General features: G+C 47.5%; 2 protein-coding genes across 4 annotated transcripts; one reads left to right on the top strand and one right to left on the bottom strand.

Moving 5' to 3' along the window:
* Positions 1-802: 802 nt before the first annotated feature.
* smg7 (SMG7 nonsense mediated mRNA decay factor) lies at positions 803-20,201 on the bottom strand. 3 transcript variants are annotated; one of them, XM_068726083.1, is made up of 23 exons: positions 19,392-20,201; positions 18,313-18,344; positions 17,431-17,548; positions 17,212-17,344; positions 16,218-16,389; positions 16,055-16,126; positions 15,599-15,749; positions 13,765-13,900; positions 13,399-13,561; positions 12,552-12,711; positions 12,399-12,469; positions 11,910-11,970; positions 11,003-11,122; positions 10,253-10,679; positions 10,016-10,157; positions 9,325-9,713; positions 7,676-8,023; positions 6,971-7,114; positions 6,547-6,624; positions 5,439-5,589; positions 5,181-5,351; positions 4,414-4,574; positions 803-4,088 (listed from the first exon to the last, which is right to left on the bottom strand). In XM_068726083.1, the coding sequence occupies exons 1-23, from the start codon at positions 19,415-19,417 to the stop codon at positions 3,975-3,977; spliced, it is 3,540 nt and encodes a 1,179-aa protein (XP_068582184.1). In that variant the 5' UTR covers positions 19,418-20,201; the 3' UTR covers positions 803-3,974. The 3 variants fall into 3 exon arrangements, with proteins under 3 accessions (XP_068582184.1, XP_068582185.1, XP_068582186.1); XM_068726084.1 differs by having other exon boundaries at positions 7,676-8,020; XM_068726085.1 differs by lacking the exon at positions 6,971-7,114.
* On the top strand, positions 8,179-9,317 carry LOC137884437 (uncharacterized; the record flags this gene model as incomplete). Its single annotated transcript, XM_068726240.1, has 3 exons — positions 8,179-8,637; positions 8,685-8,975; positions 9,246-9,317. Coding segments are annotated over 3 exons (822 nt in total), but the record flags the coding sequence as incomplete, so codon positions are not given.
* Positions 20,202-21,347: the final 1,146 nt, after the last annotated feature.

Raw genomic sequence — 21,347 nt, 5'->3', positions numbered from 1 at the left:
TTTGATGAAGTAGTGTATTACCTTTGAGGAAGTACCGTTACCTTTGAGGAAGTAGTGTATTACCTTTGAGGAAGTACCGTTACCTTTGACGAAGTAGTGTATTACCTTTGAGGAAGTACCGTTACCTTTGAGGAAGTAGTGTATTACCTTTGAGGAAGTACAGTTACCTTTGAGGAAGTACTGTATTACCTTTGAGGAAGTATTGTATTACCTTTGAGGAAGTACCGTTACCTTTGAGGAAGTAGTGTATTATCTTTGATGAAGTAGTGTATTACCTTTGAGGAAGTACTGTATTACCTTTGAGGAGTTACTTTATTACCTTTGAGGAAGTACCGTTACCTTTGAGGAAGCACTGTATTACCTTTGAGGAAGCACTGTATTACCTTTGAGGAAGTAGTGTATTACCTTTGAGGAAGTAGTTACCTTTGAGGAAGTACTGTATTACCTTTGAGGAAGTATTGTATTACCTTTGAGGAAGTACCGTTACCTTTGAGGAAGTAGTGTATTATCTTTGATGAAGTAGTGTATTACCTTTGAGGAAGTACCATTACCTTTGAGGAAGTAGTGTATTACCTTTGAGGAAGTACCGTTACCTTTGACGAAGTAGTGTATTACCTTTGAGGAAGTACCGTTACCTTTGAGGAAGTAGTGTATTACCTTTGAGGAAGTACCGTTACCTTTGAGGAAGTAGTGTATTACCTTTGAGGAAGTACCGTTACCTTTGAGGAAGTGAAGGATCTGAACTCTTCTTCCACCGACAGGCTGCTCTGAAACAAAGAGATCAATAAAAACAGACACGGTGTCGAGATGAGAACATAGTTTACGTTTATTTAACGGCTGATTCCACCAGAAACACAACAAAGCCTCAGAGCTCAGGTCTTGAGGCCGTTTCCTGTCAGTAAAAACTTGCGGTCAGAGCTCCAAACCAGCGAGGACCGAAACCTCCAAACACCGACAGAGTGGAATGTCCATTTAGTTCTTACTCAAAAAAAAAAAAAACACAACCCCAGAACCCGCTCAGATCCACACGGCGAGCTTCAAAACATTGAAAAACAAACTCTCTCCTCCAACGCTTTCTGGCCAAAATTTTCGTCCTCACATTCATTTAATATTTTATCTTTATTATTGTTCAAATACATTTTGTAAATGCAACATGAAAAGCACAATCACACGGAAAATAGACAGGTCTCTGTGAAGTCTGCGTTAATAAAACACCCTGGAACGGGAAAATAAAAACAGGCTTTTATTCTTTTAATCTCTTGGAATTAAACGGTAGTTTTTTTAAAAGGTAGAAAAAACAGCTTCCTGCTGGTTTAAACTGGACAGGAAGTTACTTACAGTCTAAACCACCTCACATCCTGCTACGTCCCGATTGGTCAGCGGTCGCTCTGCCGCTCTCTGATTGGCTCTAAAACAACCAGGACTCTACGAGGGTGGAACCACAGAAATAAGAACCTTCACGCGACTCTCTCAGAGCGCTGGAACTTCTCAGGAACCTTTTCTCTTTTTTAATAGAACTCACAAACTTCACGTTTAGTTCCTGCACTTAAAAAAGAAAAATAGAAGATGGTCCAGGAAAAGAATTTGATGGTTTCTGCGTGAAATTCATTATCTGAAGTGTTTCATTGATGATCAAACAAAACAAGTAATTTTTTTTTTTTTAAATCATTTTCTGACACGAGACAAAAACCTGATTAATCAGCTTTGAGTTACTTTTACAAACAAATATCATCTGATCAGAACAAAACCTCATCTCGGGATTTATCAACAAAAATAAAAGGAACAACGTGAGATTAATCGATAGAGTTTAGTTCTCTTGGTTCTCTTGGTTCTCCGTAGGTTCCAGGGGCTTCCAGACGCTACGACTCAGAAACAATCTGCTGTACAGGTCGAGCTGCAGTAGTGGTTATTGAAGAAAACACATAGTGGGAACATTCAGCCAGCTACCTGTATACACCTGTCTGTCTGTCTGTCCTCCTGTCTGTCTCTCTGTGAGTCTGTCCTCCTGTCTGTCTGTGAGTCTGTCCTCCTGTCTGTCTGTCTGTCTGTCCTCCTGTCTGTCTCTCTGTGAGTCTGTCCTCCTGTCTGTCCTCCTGTCTGTCTCTCTGTGAGTCTGTCCTCCTGTCTCTCTGTGAGTCTGTCCTCCTGTCTTTCTGTCTGTCTCTCTGTGAGTCTGTCCTCCTGTCTGTCTCTCTGTCTGTCTGTGAGTCTGTCCTCTTGTCTGTCTGTCTGTCTCTCTGTGAGTCTGTCTGTCTGTCTGTGAGTCTGTCCTCCTGTCTGTCTCTCTGTGAGTCTGTCCTCCTGTCTGTCTCTCTGTGAGTCTGTCCTCCTGTCTGTCTGTGAGTCTGTCCTCCTGTCTCTCTGTGAGTCTGTCCTCCTGTCTTTCTGTCTGTCTCTCTGTGAGTCTGTCCTCCTGTCTGTCTCTCTGTCTGTCTGTGAGTCTGTCCTCTTGTCTGTCTGTCTGTCTCTCTGTGAGTCTGTCTGTCTGTCTGTGAGTCTGTCCTCCTGTCTGTCTCTCTGTGAGTCTGTCCTCCTGTCTGTCTCTCTGTGAGTCTGTCTGTCTGTCTGTGAGTCTGTCCTCCTGTCTGTCTGTCTGTCCGTCTGTCTGTGAATCTCTCTGTCTGTGAGTCCGTCCGTCCGTCCGTCCGTCTGTGGACTAACCTTTACAGAGAGCAGAGACACCAGCGCTGCTTAAAAACTAGTAAAAAGGCAGAAGAGCGACATAAAGGAAACAGTAAATGCAGGTTAAGTAAGCGAGCAGAGTTACATCTTTTCTTTAAGTAAAGAAACAACAGGAAGAGAAAGAGGCCCGGAGAGGAAGAGAACCCCGAAAATATTCAAGCAGGAAGCTAATAGACATACCTGTGTTCCCCTCAGAGGGGCGAGAAGCTAAAACTGCTACGAACAAATCACAAATACAGTTGTTGTTGTTGTTGTTGTTTCTTTTTTAACGGTAACTATCCCTAAGTCTGATGCTTTGTTTTTTTTCCCTTCTTCTTCTGTCCTTTCCCGGGACGTCCCGTCCCGTCGTCGGGGGGGCCTCCAGGCTTCGTCCTTCCAAAAACAAAAACAAAAAAAAGGCGGGACATCAAAGCGGTCCAGGTGGCGTTACCTGAACACACCTGGCTTCACCAAGAGTCCAGTCCTGATCCTCACGACGGCCCCGCGTTTTTAAAAGTCCAACTACGGCAAATATATATATTTATATCGCTGTAAGCCAAACCGTCCTCCTTTCCTTCATTCAACCACTGAGCTCCTCCTGCTCCTCCTGCTCCATAGTAATGAAAATGAATGGAGAGATCAGAAAGTCCAGTCTATATTTTGACCACCCCCCCTCGGTGCTTCACCTGTCCTCCCCCCCCCCATGGACCCCGACCACCACACCATCCTCCCCCCCTCCGAGCGTCAGTCTGTGGCGGCGGAGGCGCTAAAAACAGGCGCTCCGGCGGACCGAGCAGACATCCAGGAGGTGAGGGTTTCTTTTTCCATTTCATCCCAAAGAAAGAGGAAGCTCTTCCAGGTGAGAGAGGAGTTGTGGCGTCTTGTCCAAAAACCAAAGAGGGTGGGTGGGGGGGGGGGGTAGTGGTGGTGAAGGGGTGTGGGGGGTTGGGGGGGTTATGATCCTCAATGTTCAGATTTCCGCGGGTTGAAGGAAACCCGGCGGTGGCGTAGCGCCGCGGTTGAAGAGATCCCCGCGCACCTTCCAGTCCAGGAGGGGCGTCGCCGCTCCTCGACAGACGAGGGGGGGTAGGTGGGGTGGGGGGGGTTTCAGCCTCGCCATCGGGGGGGTGTCGTCACCTCCTCCCCCCAAAGCCTCCACCTTTTTCTTGACCGGTTTTAATTTTTCGTCTTCGTCAAACCTTTGTTTTTTTACCCCTCCTCCCCCTCACGTTTTTTCTTCTCCTGGTGGTTGTTTTTGTTTTTAAACGTCGACACGTTCGGACTCAAAAAGCGCCGCCTAGTGGGCCGGCCGTTCAGTGAGGCGGGTTCATGGCGCCGTGACCTCGCTGCTGCTTCTGCTTCTGCTGCAGGAGGAGCTGCTCCAGAGCCGACGGGCCCGGCTGCATCATGGAGCTCGACCAGATCGACTGCAAGGGGGACAAGCAGAGTGTTAGCATGATGCTACTGATGCTAATGACGCTAATTAAGCTAATGATGCTAATCCTGCAGAGCTTCGTATTTCTGGTTAACCTCCATTCAAATTAAATACATGGACCTCCAGAACCCACAGAACCCTCTGGACCGTCTGATCCCTCAGAACCCCCTGATCCCTCAGAACCATCTGTTGATTCTGACTGAAACCATTTAATAGAAGGATCGTTATAGAAATTATTACTTTAAAAATAATTAAACTGTTATTCTCAGGTAAAACCTGTAAAGACAGAAAAGGGGTCTGGGGGGACGTCAGTGGACCTTGAGGCTGTCGAGCAGCACGGTGGAGGACGACTCCTCCATAGGAGACTCCTGATTGGTCCAGGAGCTGCCGGTCGGCCCGGCCTGGTGCCAGCTGTTGTCTGAAGCTGCGGAGGACGCTGCAGCCGGCAGGTAGTCCAGTCCGAACCCGCTGACCGCTCCTAGACCACAACACACCACATGTCAGCATTAATTAAACCTTCTGAATCCCGTCCCTCTAGATCCTCATGACCCTCTGGACCCCCTGATCCCTCTGTATCCCGTCTCTCTGTACCCCCTAATCCTTCTGGACCTCCTGGACCCTCAGAACCCTCTGGACCCCCTGGTCTCTCTAGACCCCGTTCCTTTGGACACCCTGAACCCTCAGAACCCTCTGGACCCCCTGGTCTCTCTAAACCCTGTCCCTTTGGACACCCTGAACCCTCAGAACCTTCTGGACCACCTGATCCCTCTGAATCACCTGATCCTTCTGGACCTCCTGAACCCTCAGAACCCTCTAGACCCCCTGATCCCTTGGGACACCCTGAACCCCCAGAACCCTGTGGACCCCTGATCTCTCTAAACCCCGTCCCTCTGGACCCCTTGAACCCCCAGAACCCTCTTGACTCCCTGATCCCTCAGATCCCTCTGGACCCCCTGATCCCTTGGTATACCCTGAACCCCCAGAAAACTCTGGGCCCCCTGATCTCTCTGAACCCCGACTCTCTGATCCCTCAGACCCGTCTTGACCATCCCTCTAGACCCTCTGAACCCTGTCCCTCCTTTACCGGTCTTGTCAGCCTTCCAGCGGTCCACCATCCTGCGGTCCCGGCTGTCCGGAGTGCCTATGGGCCCGAAGTTAGAGAAGGGCATGGCTCCGTGGTTGTGTGTCGGGGGGGAGGACGGCAGGCTGCTGGGGTTGGAGGAGTGAGGGGATTGGCTGGCCGGGGTGGAGTGATCTGCCAATCAGATTACAGCACGTTTCACCGACTGCACCACTACATATAAATACACATCTTGTTTACGTGCGAACAGCTGTGAAGTACCGGAGCTGGCAGGGAGGGAGGGGGACCAGGGAGTCCCTTCAAACAGCGAGTAGAGGGACGGCTCCTGGTGCATCATGGGAGCGTCGGGCTTGGAGCTGGGCGGCAGGTTCTTGCCGTACGCCTGACTGAAGATGCTGTTCTGGTTGTACTCCTGGACACACAAGCAGGTTCATACGTCACAGCTCTGATCCACCAGGTATTGATTGGTCTTTGATCAGCACAGATTAAAGTCAGACGAGGGGTGTGAGGAATTATACATGTACAATCAATGTGACGCCCAAACAGATATCCACGTCTGCTTATTGAATCTAGAAACAGTTTGTCATAATCATAGTTGATGCTGTAATTTATTTTATTTTCCTGGAAGTTGGAACCTCCTTTACTGCCTCGTACTTAACTTATTGTTCTATAATCTGTTTTTTAAACCCTATTTAAAAGAAATAGAATTAAAAGATTAACAGATGCACCCGATTCTGGTATTTAAAAGATAAAAACACTTTTACTGAATGTCAGAGTAGTTGAAAAATGATCTACTCTGCCATCTGGTGGTTGAACAACGTCACAACAGTCAAAACAAACTTTACATCTTACAAGAATTAATATGCAACTTTTCTGCAATTAAAATGTCTAAAATCGAGATGACGTCTCAATCAAGGTAACATAACTGTATTCTTCATCAGACGTCTGATCTTAAGTTATCAGAAAAACAAGCTGAGCTAACGTTAGCATCAGACGTCTGGATCTCAAGTTATCAGAGGAACAAGCTGAGCTAACGTTAGCATCAGACGTCTGATCTTAAGTTATCAGAGGAACAAGCTGAGCTAACGTTAGCATCAGACGTCTGGATCTTAAGTTATCAGAGGAACAAGCTGAGCTAACGTTAGCATCAGACGTCTGGATCTTAAGTTATCAGAGGAACAAGCTGAGCTAACGTTAGCATCAGACGTCTGGATCTTAAGTTATCAGAGAAACAAGCTGAGCTAACGTTAGCATCAGACGTCTGGATCTTAAGTTATCAGAGGAACAAGCTGAGCTAACGTTAGCATCAGACGTCTGATCTTAAGTTATCAGAGAACAAGCTGAGCTAACGTTGGATGTCGGGTCTGACCTGCATGGGGAAGCCAGAAATGGGCAGAAGAGACGAGACAACCTCGGGGCCGCTCTCCATCCTGGTCTGGTTCGGCAGCTGCAGAGACCAAAGGACAGACGGGATGAGGACCAGCAGACATCTCACACATGTCCAACAATGATTTTATTCTCTTTCACCGTCCACCATGTTTCTGACAACACGCTGCAGAGCTGAGCTGCAGGATATATCAAAATCAATTACAGTAAACTGTGAGTGACGTCCTATTGGACCTTCAGACTCACGTTTGAGTTTTATTTGGGCAAATTAAATGATCTGATTGTGTCTGTGAAACAACAACAAACCGAGCCACAAGATAGTAATAATAATAATAATAATATCACAAGACTGGCTGTAGGTCTGGGTGGGGTCGGGGGTGTTGGAGGCAGAAGACAGGGCTACATACAAATATGTTTGGTCCAGGAGCAGAGCTAAGAGGGCCGGCCAAGGCCTGGAAGAAATCAGGAGGCTTAGAAAAGACGAGCTCCTCCTCCTCCTCAAAGTCTGCTAGAGTTTTTAACAGGTCGGGAGGTAGAAGAGGCTTGTTGTCCTGGTGAGAGAGGAAGCCAGAGGAGGAAGAGGAGGAAGAAGAAGAAGAGGGGGGGTAAAACAAAGAAGGCATGCCGGTAAGACTGAGCTGGAAAAGAAGGAAAGTTAAGTCAAAAGCTCTGGGAGAATGAAACAAAGATCAGAGTTCTGCAGGTATTTATGTTGACCATCAATATGAACAGATTCATAGTCCGTCCTCGTGTGATGAGACTCAGTGACACCAGGTCAGATGATATGAGAGAACGTCCTCATTAAAGGTCCAGAACATCTCAATAATTCTATGATTTAGTTCCATATATAGTGAATCAGCCAACAGCTGTACATCTGTATGTCAACAACTGACAAATAAATAAAGTGATAAACTGAATAATATCTCAACAATATTTATCGTCAGTTTTCAAATTGAACTGGATGAATTATAAATAATAAATACTTCACAAAAGAGACGACGAAGAGGAGAAAAAAACCAAGTAGGAAAAGAAAAAGAAGCACAGAGACAGAAAAGCACCTCCTCCTCCTCCTCCTCCTCCTCCTCCTCCTCCTCCTTCAGAGAGATACTCACCTCAAAGGGGGGGCCCCGGGGCCCACCGGAGCCGTCCTGCTCGGAGCAGATCCCACCCGGCGGAGGCCTCTTCATGCGGTCCGCCATCACGGCCAGACCGTCCCCCATCCTGTAGGTGGGCTCCCAGTAGAAGTCCTGCATCTTGACGTTGGGGTACTTGATCTTCTTCTCCATGCTGGCCGGCTGCAGCTGGTGCTCGTACAGTTTGAGAGGATCCTGAGCCGCCATGTAGAAGGTCTGCTGCTGCTGAGGCTGCTTCATGGACATCTGCATGGGGGGGATCTTCTGCAGAGCAGCCTGAGCCTGGTTCCACATCTGAGCCGGCTGATCCTGGACCTGCATGTACTGCTAGACCAGAGACACAAACACAGTAAACCTCACAATTGACCTCACCGTCGACCTCACCGTCAACCTCAACCTCACTGTCAACCTCACTGTCAACCTCACCGTCAACCTCAACCTCACCGTCAACCTCAACCTCACCGTCAACCTCACCGTCAACCTCACCGTCAACCTCAACCTCACCGTCAACCTCACCGTCAACCTCACCGTCAACCTCACCGTCAACCTCAACCTCAACCTCACCGTCAACCTTACCGTCAACCTCACCGTCGACCTCACCGTCAACCTCAACCTCACCGTCAGCCTCAACCTCACTGTCAACCTCAACCTCACCGTCAACCTCACCATCGACTTCACCGTCAACCTCAACCTCACTGTCAACCTCAACCTCACTGTCAACCTCAACCTCACCGTCAACCTCAACCTCACTGTCAACCTCAACCTCACCGTCAACCTCACCGTCAACCTCAACCTCACTGTCAACCTCAACCTCACCGTCAACCTCAACCTCACCGTCAACCTCACCGTCAACCTCAACCTCACCGTCAACCTCACAATCGACCTCACAATCGACCTCACCGTCAACCTCACCGTCAACTTTACCGTCAACCTTACCGTCAACCCCACAATCGACCTCACCGTCGACCTCAACCTCACCGCCGACCTCACAATCAACCTCACCGTCAACCTCAACCTCACCGTCAACCTCACCGTCAACCTCAACCTCACTGTCAACCTCAACCTCACTGTCAACCTCACCGTCAACCTCAACCTCACTGTCAACCTCACCGTCAACCTCACCGTCAACCTCACCGTCAACCTCACCGTCAACCTCACCGTCAACCTCAACCTCACTGTCAACCTCAACCTCACTGTCAACCTCAACCTCACCGTCAACCTCACCGTCAACCTCACCGTCAACCTCACCGTCAACCTCACCGTCAACCTCAACCTCACCGTCACCTCACCGTCAACCTCAACCTCAACCTCAACCTCACCGTCAACCTCACAATCGACCTCACCGTCGACCTCACCGTCAACCTTACCGTCAACCTTACCGTCAACCTTACCGTCAACCCCACAATCGACCTCACCGTCAACCTCAACCTCACAATCAACCTCACCGTCAACCTCAACCTCACCATCAACCTCACAATCAACCTCACCGTCAACCTCAACCTTACCGTCGACCTCAACGCCAACTTCAACGGCAATGTCAACCTCACAGTCACCTTCAACCTCCCTCCCTCACTGTCTGTCTGTCTGTCTGTCTGTCTGTCCGTCTCACATGTTTTACTGACACTGACCTGCTGCAGACCCGGGTGGTGAGGTGGACTCTTCCCCATCCCGACCTGCTGGACCGGTTTGGTGGGAGACTGCTGTTGCTGCTGACTCATCGCCTGCACCTGCAGCTGGACCGACTGCTGCATGGCCTGGTTCTGCTGACCCTGGGAGGGGCCCTGGTTCATGGGGACCGAGGACCCGGGCCCCTGACCCGGACCGGGACCGGAGGGCCTCTGCTGACTGTAGGGAATGTGGGACTGCTTCCCGGCCTGGCCGCCGGCCTGGGCGTGGACGCCCGGCTGGAGGAACGGACCAGGGACGGATACTCCGGTGGAGAAGGTGAAGCCCGGGTTCACCTGGAGACCCGGGAACGCCACCGGGGGAGGGATCACGTAGGCTGAGGGGGGGAAACCTGCAGGAACCAAACCAGCTGCCATCAGACAAATGTGGAGTACAGTGATGTAAAACATCACCGAGGATCCATTTCAGGTCACAATAAGGAGTCTGGTCATTAGGCGGCTGAGTGGTTTGGATCCATTAAACCACAGATGGATTTTTATTGATCAGAACATTTGAAAATGATTTGTAATACGTTAACCCTCTGAACACCCAAAAACCCACAACAAATCTGTGAAATTGTGTGTGTGTGTGTGTGTGTGTGTGTGTGTGTGTGTGTGTGTGTGTGTGTGTGTGTGTGTGTGTGTGTGTGTGTACCAGGTCTGCTGGGCAGTGGGGGGAAGGCTCCAGGATGATGGATTGGGATGAACTGGGAGGAGCAGGTGGTCTGAGTTTGAGTGACGGGACTCTTCTTGGCCTCAGACACCGGAGTCTTCCTCAGCTCCATCTGCGCCTTCACCTGAAAGAGAGAAAACAAGTCCATCATCATCATCATCATCACCATCACCAGAAGGTCTAAATGAGCTCCTCTGTGAACCGTTCCCACATCTCTACCTGTTTTCCAGCGTCAGCACTTTTCTCGTGGCCGGCCTTCTTCAGGTCGCTCTTCCTCTTCCCGTCCCTCTTCAACTCTCCTTTCCCAGCAGCCCCGTTGCCCTTGGCGAAGTCCCGGCGCTCCTTGCCGCTGTCCTTCAGGTGATGGCTGCGCGTCGGCTCTCGGCTCTGCTCTCGGGGTTTGATGTTCTCCTTGAAGGTGACGACGGGTCGCTCTCCGCCGTCGGGCCACGAGCTCTGCGAGCTCTTCCCCGCCGACAGCACCGACTTCAGGCCGGACTTCCCGCCGTCGTTGGACAGCTGCTCGGCGTTGGACGACTCCTGCAGCACCGGCGCCTCCTTCTCCTGGGGCTCCTCGACCGCCTGCTCTGGAATGTCGGTGATGAAGACGAGGAGGCCGTCTTCACTCACCCTGCACTGGATCAGCCTGTAGAAAGGAGACGGACAACATCATGCTGTATTGAAGAAGACTTGAGACCATAAACTCATGTTTACAATGTTTACTGAGGGAATAAATCAAGAGAGAAGTAGAGTCATTTTAGACTAGACTTCTATACAACCAGAGGAGTCGCCCCCCGGTGGACACTAGAGAGAATGCAGCTTTAACTCATGAAACTTTGAAGAACTTTAAAGAACTGGAGGTTTGTCTCCTGAAGCCAACACAAATAAGTCATAGGACTTGTGTCCATCATGGTCCCCGAGTTTTGTCTGAGTTTGTCTTTCACTGTGACGGAGCAGATGGACACTCACCCCGGCTGGTTGTCGGCCACCCATTTGCCCAAACTGATGAGTCTCTGATGTCGAGTGTGGACGGGCAGGCCGTCCCTGTCCACCAGGACGCCCTGATGACCTTTAGTGAAGTCCAGGGACCTGAAACACCAGCAGTCACGAAAACATGAAAACATATCCCACCTTTCAACCCGCATCCCACCATTCAACCCGCATCCCACCATTCAACCAGCATCCCACCTTTCAACCCTCATCCCACCGCCGGACTCTCATCCCACCGCCGGACCCTCATCCCACCATTCAACCCTCATCCCACCTTTCAACCCTCATCCCATCATTCAACCCTCATCCCACCATTCAACCCTCATCCCACCATTCAACCCGCATCCCACCATTCAACCCTCATCCCACCATTCAACCCTCATCCCACCATTCAACCCTCATCCCACCTTTCAACCCTCATCCCACCTTTCAACCCTCATCCCACCTTTCAACCCTCATCCCACCATTCAACCCTCATCCCACCATTCAACCCGCATCCCACCATTCAACCCTCATCCCACCATTCAACCCGCATCCCACCATTCAACCCTCATCCCACCATTCAACCCTCATCCCACCATTCAACCCTCATCCCACCATTCAACCCGCATCCTACCATTCAACCCTCATCCCACCATTCAACCCTCATCCCACCATTCAACCCTCATCCCACCATTCAACCCTCATCCCACCATTCAACCCTCATCCCACCATTCAACCCGCATCCCACCATTCAACCCGCATCCCACCATTCAACCCTCCTCCCACCATTCAACCCTCCTCCCACCATTCAACCCTCATCCCACCATTCAACCAGCATCCCACCATTCAACCAGCATCCCACCGCCAAACCCTTGTCCCAGGACTTAAATGAAGGAGGGAGTACCTCAGAGCAGGCCGAAGCGCCAGGAAACCCTGCAGCTCAAACTCCTCTGGAAGTGGCGTCGCTGTGGAGAAAATAAACAAACCTTGAGCTTCAAACAGCTTGAAGATCTGACATCCAAACATTACAGGACTATAACAATGTGGACACGTCTGAAAAACACTAAGTCACATTTATAAATGTCTTTCTCAACTTCTTCAACTGAACCATTAATGCTCTTCCTCCTATATGTGTGCATTTCTCCAGGGAGCTTTGTTTAAGAAGCTTCCTGTTGAGGGTCAGTGATCAATGAAAACCTGAGACGCTGCCGGACCGACGATGACGTTCACAGGTAGAGCAGCTTCTACTCTGAAGAGACGGCAGGCTACAAAGACTAAGCTTTGGTTCCTGGACTTGTTGTCCACTATCATAAAACATGATGAAACTGAAGAGGACTCGGACCAGAGCTCACATGGATCACTGATAAAGAATCACTACCAGAGGGCGTCCTACCTGAGGAACAGGACACGTCGTCCTCTTTGGGCTGGAAACTGTTGAGGATGGAGACCAGCCAGGGCCAGACACTGAGAGAGTGGGAATAAGGAGTTAAACTTCCTGTTCAGTGACGATCAAAACGACATTTAGACAACGGGACAGAAGACTTACTGCTGCCTCTGGTCCACGGCGGCCTCGGGGAAGACGCTGGGTCTCAGCTTCAGCCAGTCCAGAGATACTTTAATGGCCGGCAGAGGACACTCCCCCATGATCTCCTCTCCTCGGTTCTTGTTGAGCAGAGCACGGCTGCACATGACACCCAGGAAGGACACTGAGGGGAAGTCAAACACCATGAACATCTGTCTCCTCATACAAACCATACACACATCAAACATCTGGAGTCCTGCTGACAGCACACACACACACACACACACACACACACACACACACACACACACACACACACACACACACAGATGTAAACAGTCATGAACCTTTAACTAAACTAGCAGCAACGTTACCCCACCAGTGGGATGGAAAAGCATGTTTTCTTTAAACAACCGCCAAAACTGCATTTTATCACAGTCAGAAGCTGTAAAAAACAGTTATTGTCTGATGTTCATCTTTCCAAGGGTCTTTGAACACATCATGTGCGTCAAACGCTTCCTTCAGAAACAGCAGCGGAAACGAAGCTTTAAATCGTGATATTTCATCAAAAACATTTTATTCTACGTGTCAAATTTAAAATGTCTCCTCTAATAAAGAGTTCACTTTAACCAGATTGTGTAAAAACATTAAATTGTGAACTCCTCATGAAACTATGACGTCATGATTGACTTATCTGAGACCAACAGTCATGTGACCAGAAACCAGAGAAACTCTGACTGAACACAGGAAGTGAACACAGGAAGTGAACACAGAGCTGTTGGTACGTAGTCTGGGTTGATCTCAGCAGACCTGCAGAACTTCAGCTGATGTTACAGTGGTGATGAGTGTGATGAGCGTTGTTGGTTCTTACTGAAGAGTCCCAGCAGCTGGAACCAGCTGACCTGCTGCTCGCTGCTGTAGCTCTGTTCTCCACCGTCGGCGGTCAGGTCTCTGAGGTGGTGGAGCTCAAACAGGTTGATGACGGTGATGTGGACCAGCTGCTGAGAACTGAATGCCTTCTGCAGGATCAGCCTCTGCACGCACACACACACGCACGCACACACACACACACACACACACACACACACACACACACACACACACACACACACACACACACACACACACACACACACACACACACACACACACACACACACACAAGCCGGGTCATCAAACAATCCCTTTTACAGATCTCACTGCAGCAGGAATAAAAGCTGTGTGGAACGTGTTTCACCTGAAACTGCTCCTCCAGTTTCTCCCTCAGGACGTCCAGCTTGTCCAGACTCTTGCTCAGGTAGACGTGACCGTGAAACTTGATGAAGGCCCGGATGAAATCCGACACGCTCCACTTGGATTTCACCTCATCGCGGCTGCAGAAACACGGAGGATTTGATAGTGAAGAACAACATCACAGAGACAAAATATCTAGAAGTACTCACTAAATAATCAAAAAGAACCGATAAGAGTATCAATAAGAGTACTAGTATGGATAAGAGTACTAGTATGGATAACAGTACTAGTATGGATAAGAGTACTAGTATGGATAACAGTGCTAGTATAACAGTACTAGTATGGATAACAGTACTAGTATGGATAAGAGTACTAGTATGGATAAGAGTACTAGTATGGATAACAGTGCTAGTATAACAGTACTAGTATGGATAACAGTACTAGTATGGATAAGAGTACTAGTATGGATAAGAGTACTAGTATGATAACAGTACTAGTATGGATAAGAGTACTAGTATGGATAAGAGTACTAGTATGGATAACAGTGCTAGTATAACAGTATTAGTATGGATAAGAGTACTAGTATGGATAAGAGTACTAGTATGGATAACAGTGCTAGTATAACAGTACTAGTATGGATAAGAGTACTAGTATGGATAAGAGTACTAGTATGATAACAGTACAAGTATGGATAAGAGTACTAGTATGAATAAGAGTATTAGTATGGATAACAGTACTAGTATGGATAACAGTACTAGTATGGATAACAGTGCTAGTATGGATAAGAGTACTAGTATGGATTAGAGTACTAGTATGGATAAGAGTACTAGTATGGATAACAGTGCTAGTATGATAACAGTGCTAGTATGATAACAGTACTAGTATGGATAACAGTGCTAGTATGATAACATTACTAGTATGGATAACAGTGCTAGTATGATAACAGTAGTAGTATGGATAACAGTGCTAGTATGATAACAGTACTAGTATGGATAACAGTGCTAGTATGATAAGAGTACGAGTATGGATAACAGTGCTAGTATGATAACAGTACTAGTATGGATAACAGTGCTAGTATGATAACAGTGTTAGTATGGATAAGAGTACTACTATGGATAACAGTACTAGTATGGATAACAGTGCTAGTATGATAACAGTACTAGTATGGATAACAGTACTAGTATGGATAACAGTGCTAGTATGATAACAGTACTAGTATGGATAACAGTGCTAGTATGATAACAGTACTAGTATGGATAAGAGTACTAGTATGGATAACAGTGCTAGTATGGATAAGAGTACTAGTATGATAACAGTACAAGTATGATAACAGTACTAGTATGGATAAGAGTACTAGTATGGATAACAGTGCTAGTATGGATAAGAGTAATAGTATGATAACAGTACTAGTATGATAACAGTGCTAGTATGGATAAGAGTACTAGTATGGATAACAGTACTAGTATGGACAAGAGTACTAGTATGATAACAGTACTAGTATGGATAAGCGTACTAGTATGATAACAGTACTAGTATGGATAAGAGTACTAGTATGGATAACAGTGCTAGTATGGATAAGAGTACTAGTATGATAACAGTACTAGTATGGATAAGAGTACTAGTATGGATAAGAGTACTAGTATGGATAAGAGTACTAGTATGGATAACAGTGCTAGTATGGATAAGAGTACTAGTATGATAACAGTACTAGTATGATAACAGTACTAGTATGGATAAGAGTACTAGTATGATAACAGTACTAGTATGGATAAGAGTACTAGTATGATAACAGTACTAGTATGGATAACAGTACTAGTATGGATAAGACCCTCCGGTACCTCTCCAGAGCCTTGGACAGAGCCTTCTGCAGGTTGGTGGAGGCTGCTGGGAAAGGGAACTTGACCGCGATGCTGCGGCAGTAGTAGAAGATGGTGGTGAGGTGGTCTCCTTTAGAGGAGGCCAGGATGGCCAGCTGGTTATAGGGCTGACCTGCAGGAGGAGCACAAAGAGGAGCAACAATCAACACACACACACACACACACACACACAAACACACACACACACACACACACACACACACACACACACACGGAGGAACTACAAACATGGCCGCTCTAACCCGAGGGCATCATTTATTGTTTCTCTTTTCACCATGTTAAGTGTCTTTGAGTACCTTTTAAAGCGCTATACAAATAAAATGTATTATTATTATTATTTTGCAATGTTTACTTAGCTAGCTCAGCACAAACACTGGAAGCAGGGGGAAACTGCTAGCCTCGTAGCTTCAGACTCACCGTTGGACGGGACCAGCTGGGCTGCGTGTCGGTAGTACGACTCCGCCTGGCTGGTCTGGTTACGATAACGAGCTGAAACAGAACGAGGAACGACGAGTCTGCTTTTAAAACATGTAACGCGATCAATAGAAGTGAAGTCCGGTGGACGTGGACGTTTCCTCACCGATGTCTCCGAGGTGGACGAGGCAGTGCTGGCAGATGTAGGAACAGGAGCTGGGCTGCGGCGTGACGATGGCGCCGCCGACGTTCTGCTTATTGCTGATGATGCCGAGCTGAGACGACTTGACGCGGCACGGAAGGTCCACGTTGAACACGGTGCACAACTCCTGCAGTAACTGGAGACGACGCGAGACCCGTTAGTACAGAACATGGAGCGTTTGAGGAGAGTTCAGAGTTTCACACATTGGACCAAGAGTCACAACCAGGACAAGAAAGGACGGACTTCAAAAGACCAGAACCAGAAAAGATCAAACGTAAACAGAAACATCCAGATAACAAAAAGTGATCCGTTTATCACAGCCTGAATCTTTATCGTCAGGTAGACATCTTTCCAACGGTCCCTGAACACATCGTGTGTGACGAAGGCTCACGTCAGTAAAATCAGCCAAAACAAAGATTTAAATCTTAATATAAATGTTGTCTTTATAAGTGTCTCCTCTAGGGAGGAGGGGAGAGGAGGAGAGGAGAGAGGAGGAGAGGAGGGCAGAGGAGAGGAGAGGAGGAGAGAGGAGAGAGGAGAGGAGAGGAGAGGAGGAGAGGCTGGATGTCAATAGTTTCATATTTATAACATGTAACACTTGTAGACATTTGAAACATGTTGGATATTTAGATTCCATTGTTTTCAAATTTTTGTAAAATAAATTATCAAATAAATTCAACTTGTGTTTCTTTCTCTTTAATGAGTGATGTCATCATAACTGTTGTTCTCACTAAAGTCATGTTCTACTTCTAGTCGTGATGGTTCTGTTTCATAGAGGAGCAGGACTTTTATTTTGAAGAGAAAATCAAGACCACAGAGAGAACAAAATGCCCTGAAACTGCTGTTGGAGACTATTCCATGAGACTGTTTGACCAATGAAGCTGATTCTGATCCTAAACCCCCATGCTGAACCTGATCCTGCCTGGTCTGCTGGTCCCCCATGAGTCCTGAACCCTACCTGTGTGTAGAAACCACTCGCTGCCTCCAGGAACAGCGACAGGTTGGCCTGGACCTCGCTGCGGTTGGGGTTGGCCCGGTTCTTGGCCTGGCTCTGCAAGGTGGTGATCTGGTTCTTAAAAGCGTGATTCCACCTGCAGGGAACACACAAAACATCATCAATGGGGGGTAGAGAGAAGCGTTTGGTTTGTTGACGTGGTTTCAGGCGGTAGCGGCTTACAGGTCTTGCTCCACCTTCTTGTCCAGAGCGTACTCCAGGTCGGTCACCAGCATCTTCTGGTACAGATCCTGCAGAGCCTGCCGGGACGTCCACACCTCAGCCGCCCCGAGCTTCGAATCTAACGCACCCGGAGAGAAGAAACACGTGAACATGAATATATCAATGTAAACTGAAGAACCTCTAGTGAACTGAAGAACATAAGGTGAACTGAAGAACCTCTAGTGAACTGAAGAATATCTGGTGAACTGAAGAACCTCTAGTGAACTGAAGAACATCTGGTGAACTGAAGAACCTCTAGTGAACTGAAGAACATCTGGTGAACTGAAGAACCTCTAGTGAGCTGAAGAACATCTAGTGAACTGAAGAACCTCTAATGAACTAAAGAACCTCTAGTGAACTGAAGAACCTCTAGTGAACTGAAGAACCTCTAGTGAACTGAAGAACCTCTAGTAAACTAAAGAACCTCTAGTGAACTGAAGAACCTCTAGTGAACTGAAGAACCTCTAGTGAACTGAAGAACCTCTAGTGAACTAAAGAACCTCTAGTGAACTGAAGAACCTCTAGTGAACTAAAGAACCTCTAGTGAACTGAAGAACATCTAGTGAACTGAAGAACATCTAGTGAACCGAAGAACCTCTAGTGAACTGAAGAACCTCTAGTGAACTGAAGAACATCTGGTGAACTGAAGAACCTCTAGTGAACTGAAGAACCTCTGGCGAACTGAAGAACCTCTGGCGAACTGAAGAACCTCTGGTGAACTGAAGAACCTCTGGTGAACTGAAGAACCTCTAGTGAACTGAAGAACCTCTAGTGAACTGAAGAACCTCTGTTCGTGAAGATGTAGTTAGAGGATGTTTTGAGGTGATGGTGCAGAACTCTTACCTGTCATATCCGCCTTCAGGGCCTCTGCCTGTCTGCTCGATGTAAACAAGAGAGGAGGAGGTGAGACAAGTTCATCAGACAGACAGACAACACACACACCTGACAGAGACACACACACCCCCCCACACACACACACACACACACACACACACACACACACCTGACAGAGACACACACACCCACCCACCCACCCACACACACACACACACACACACACACACCTGACAGAGACACACACACACCTAACTGAGAGACACACACACACCTGACAGAGACACACACACACACACACACCCACCTGACAGAGAGACACACACACACACACACACACCAGACAGAGACACACACACACACACACACACACACACACACACACACACCAGACAGACACACACACAGCCCTCCTTCCTGTCTGTGGATGAGCTAACAGCTAACACACCTGACAGCGATGCTGTCCCTTAATAACATGTAACGGGCTCGTATAAATACGTGAACGGCAGTGACAGTATTGATATTTGGGCTCAGACTACTCCCTGAATCCCAACATGCGACGAAAACACGATACAAGACAACACAAAAACAAGCCAGCTAATTATCAACGTGTCTCCGGCCAGTTAAATAAAAACAACAACACACTAACAGCTGAATACTCTTTAAGTGGTGCTAATGAACCAATGTGACAGCAGCTAATGCTAACCCGACATCCGCAGAAAAGACGCTGCCGAGCTAATGCTAACTAGCAATAACACACCACCACGTCTGTGTGTGTGTGTGTGTGTGTGTGTGTGTGTGTGTGTGGCGGTAACACGAAGCCTTTAAATCAGACTATAAGCGTTACATCTGAATAAAACGACACCGACTTGTGTGAAATATTAAATATAATTCATTTAAAACGTGAGTGCGTTAGCATCGACTGTTTGTTGATATGTAGCTAGCTAGCGCTAAAACGTTTTAAGCTAGCTTTAGCGTTAGCCACCGAAAACAAAACAAATCCACCTGATCAACGAAAAACGTCCGTTTATGAGCCGCAAACCACCGCGTGTGTTACCGGCAGAGGACACCGGACCGGAGGGTCTTACCGGAGGTACTGAGCGATGAGGTTCATCCTGCCGGATCCACCGGTCTATCACACAACGACGGGTCCAGAAGCTAACGCTCCTACCGCCGCCATCTTGTTTCTGTGTGGGTCAGGGCCCGGCGGATGGGAGGAGGAGGACAGAGGAGGAGGAGGAAGAGGAGGAGGAGGAGGAGGAGGAGGAGGGAGAGGAAGAGGAGGAAAATGAGGAGAAGGAGGGAGAGGAGGAGGAAGAGGAGGACGAGAAAGAGGGAGGAGGAGGATGAAGAGGAGGAGGAAGAGAAGAAGGAGGAGGAGGAAGAGGATGAAGAGGAGGAGGAAGAGGAGGAGGAGAAGGAGGAGGAGGAAGAGGAGGAGGAAGAATAGGAGGAGGTGGAGGAGGAGGAATAAGAGGAGGAGGCGGAAGAAGGAGGAGGAGGAAGGAGGAGGAAGGAGGAGGGAGGAGGAAGAGGAGGAGGTGGAGGAGGAGGAAGAAGAGGAGGAGGAGGGAAGCTTCACCATGTAGACCAGAGGTCTTCAACAGGGGATCCGCAAAATTTTTGGTTGATTAGACAAATTTTTTTTCTTTTTTCTTTTTTTCTTTTTTTCACAAATTGAAATGTCTTTAAATACACATTAACATGAATCCAAGGAATGGATGAATGGAGGCAGAAGATGTTGTGTTTCAGTCAGAAATGCACACATTCAGCAACACACAGGAGCTCTCTTCAGCTGGGTTCACTCACAGTGTGAGACTAGCCTGGACCTGGTCCCTCCAAGCCTCCTGCACACAAAGAGGAGGACCCGCCCCTATCGCTGCTGAGCCAATCACGAGTCCGTATGTTACACGCTGGCTCTGTCAGGTTCCCCGTGATTGACCGAGAGCCTATTCAGCCCCCAGCTGACTAAGATCCCAGACACAAGGATGCAATATTATTTGGAAAGAAGATACCGTTGTAAAAAAATATTTTGTTTAAATTAAAAACGACATTTACTTCACCCACTAATCCTTATGCAATCATTTTTGCAAGATATTCCTGGCTAAAACACTGCAGCTCCTATCCAGGTGTATGTATGGACATTGTTATGAGCGAAAAAGGATTGTTTTGTAACTCGACCAAAAAACATGAATCTGTCCATTATTGTAATAGTTCAGTATTGTACAAGATAACAGGTATGTTTATGCATGACAGTGGCACTAATAGGCCATCACTCATTTTTCGTTTCCACATTTATGTTTAAAATAAAAGCGTCAATTTGAATATCTTGTATGCATGATTATCATGCAATTGACAGACAATGTTGATATTGGTATTGGTATCAGTTGACAAGGTGTGTTTCTAAATGCCAGTGGCACGGCCACCTACTCACTGTACCTTTAAAATGAAAACATGAAGATATGAACCTGTGTATTATTTGTATTGAATGCACAATAAAGAGGTATGTTTATACATGGCACCAGGCCCAGATTAATATAAAACACAATTTTATATAATATATATAGTAGAGGGTCCCTGCTCTATCTCAGTTTAGGGGTCTTTGGCCTGAAAAACGTTGAAGACCCCTGATGTAGACGTAGCTTCACCATGTAGACGTAGCTTCACCATGTAGACGCAGCTTCAGGATGTAGACGTAGCTTCACCATGTAAACAAAGCTTCACCATGTAGACGTAGCTTCACCATGTAGACGCAGCTTCAGGATGTAGACGTAGCTTCACCATGTAGACGTAGCTTCACCATGTAGACAAAGCTTCACTATGTAGACATAGCTTCAGGATGTAGACGTAGCTTCAGGATGTAGACGTAGCTTCACCATGTAGACGTAGCTTCAGGATGTAGACGTAGCTTCACCATGTAGACATAGCTTCACCATGTAGACAAAGCTTCACCATGTAGACATAGCTTCAGGATGTAGACGTAGCTTCACCATGTAGACAAAGCTTCACCATGTAGACGTAGCTTCACCATGTAGACGTAGCTT

The sequence above is a fragment of the Cebidichthys violaceus genome, unplaced genomic scaffold (assembly GCF_023349555.1).
Source record: "Cebidichthys violaceus isolate CVI_PGR_0920_01 unplaced genomic scaffold, fCebVio1.0.p SCAF_38, whole genome shotgun sequence".
NCBI classification, from domain to species: Eukaryota; Metazoa; Chordata; class Actinopteri; order Perciformes; family Stichaeidae; genus Cebidichthys; species Cebidichthys violaceus.
The sequence above is the reverse complement of the archived record's forward strand: the minus strand, read 5'-3'. Positions and strand labels throughout refer to the sequence as shown.

Bases quoted from the DNA above. Each gene is read 5' to 3' on its own strand.
- smg7 (XM_068726083.1), bottom strand. From the start codon at position 19,417: ATGAACCTCATCGCTCAGTACCTCCG. The intron at 13,562-13,764 runs GTGAAACACGTT...GTGTGCGTGCAG, and splicing joins AACTGGAGGAGCAGTTTCAG to AGGCTGATCCTGCAGAAGGC. The intron at 12,470-12,551 runs GTAAGTCTTCTG...CCACTCTCTCAG, and splicing joins GCCGTGGACCAGAGGCAGCA to TGTCTGGCCCTGGCTGGTCT.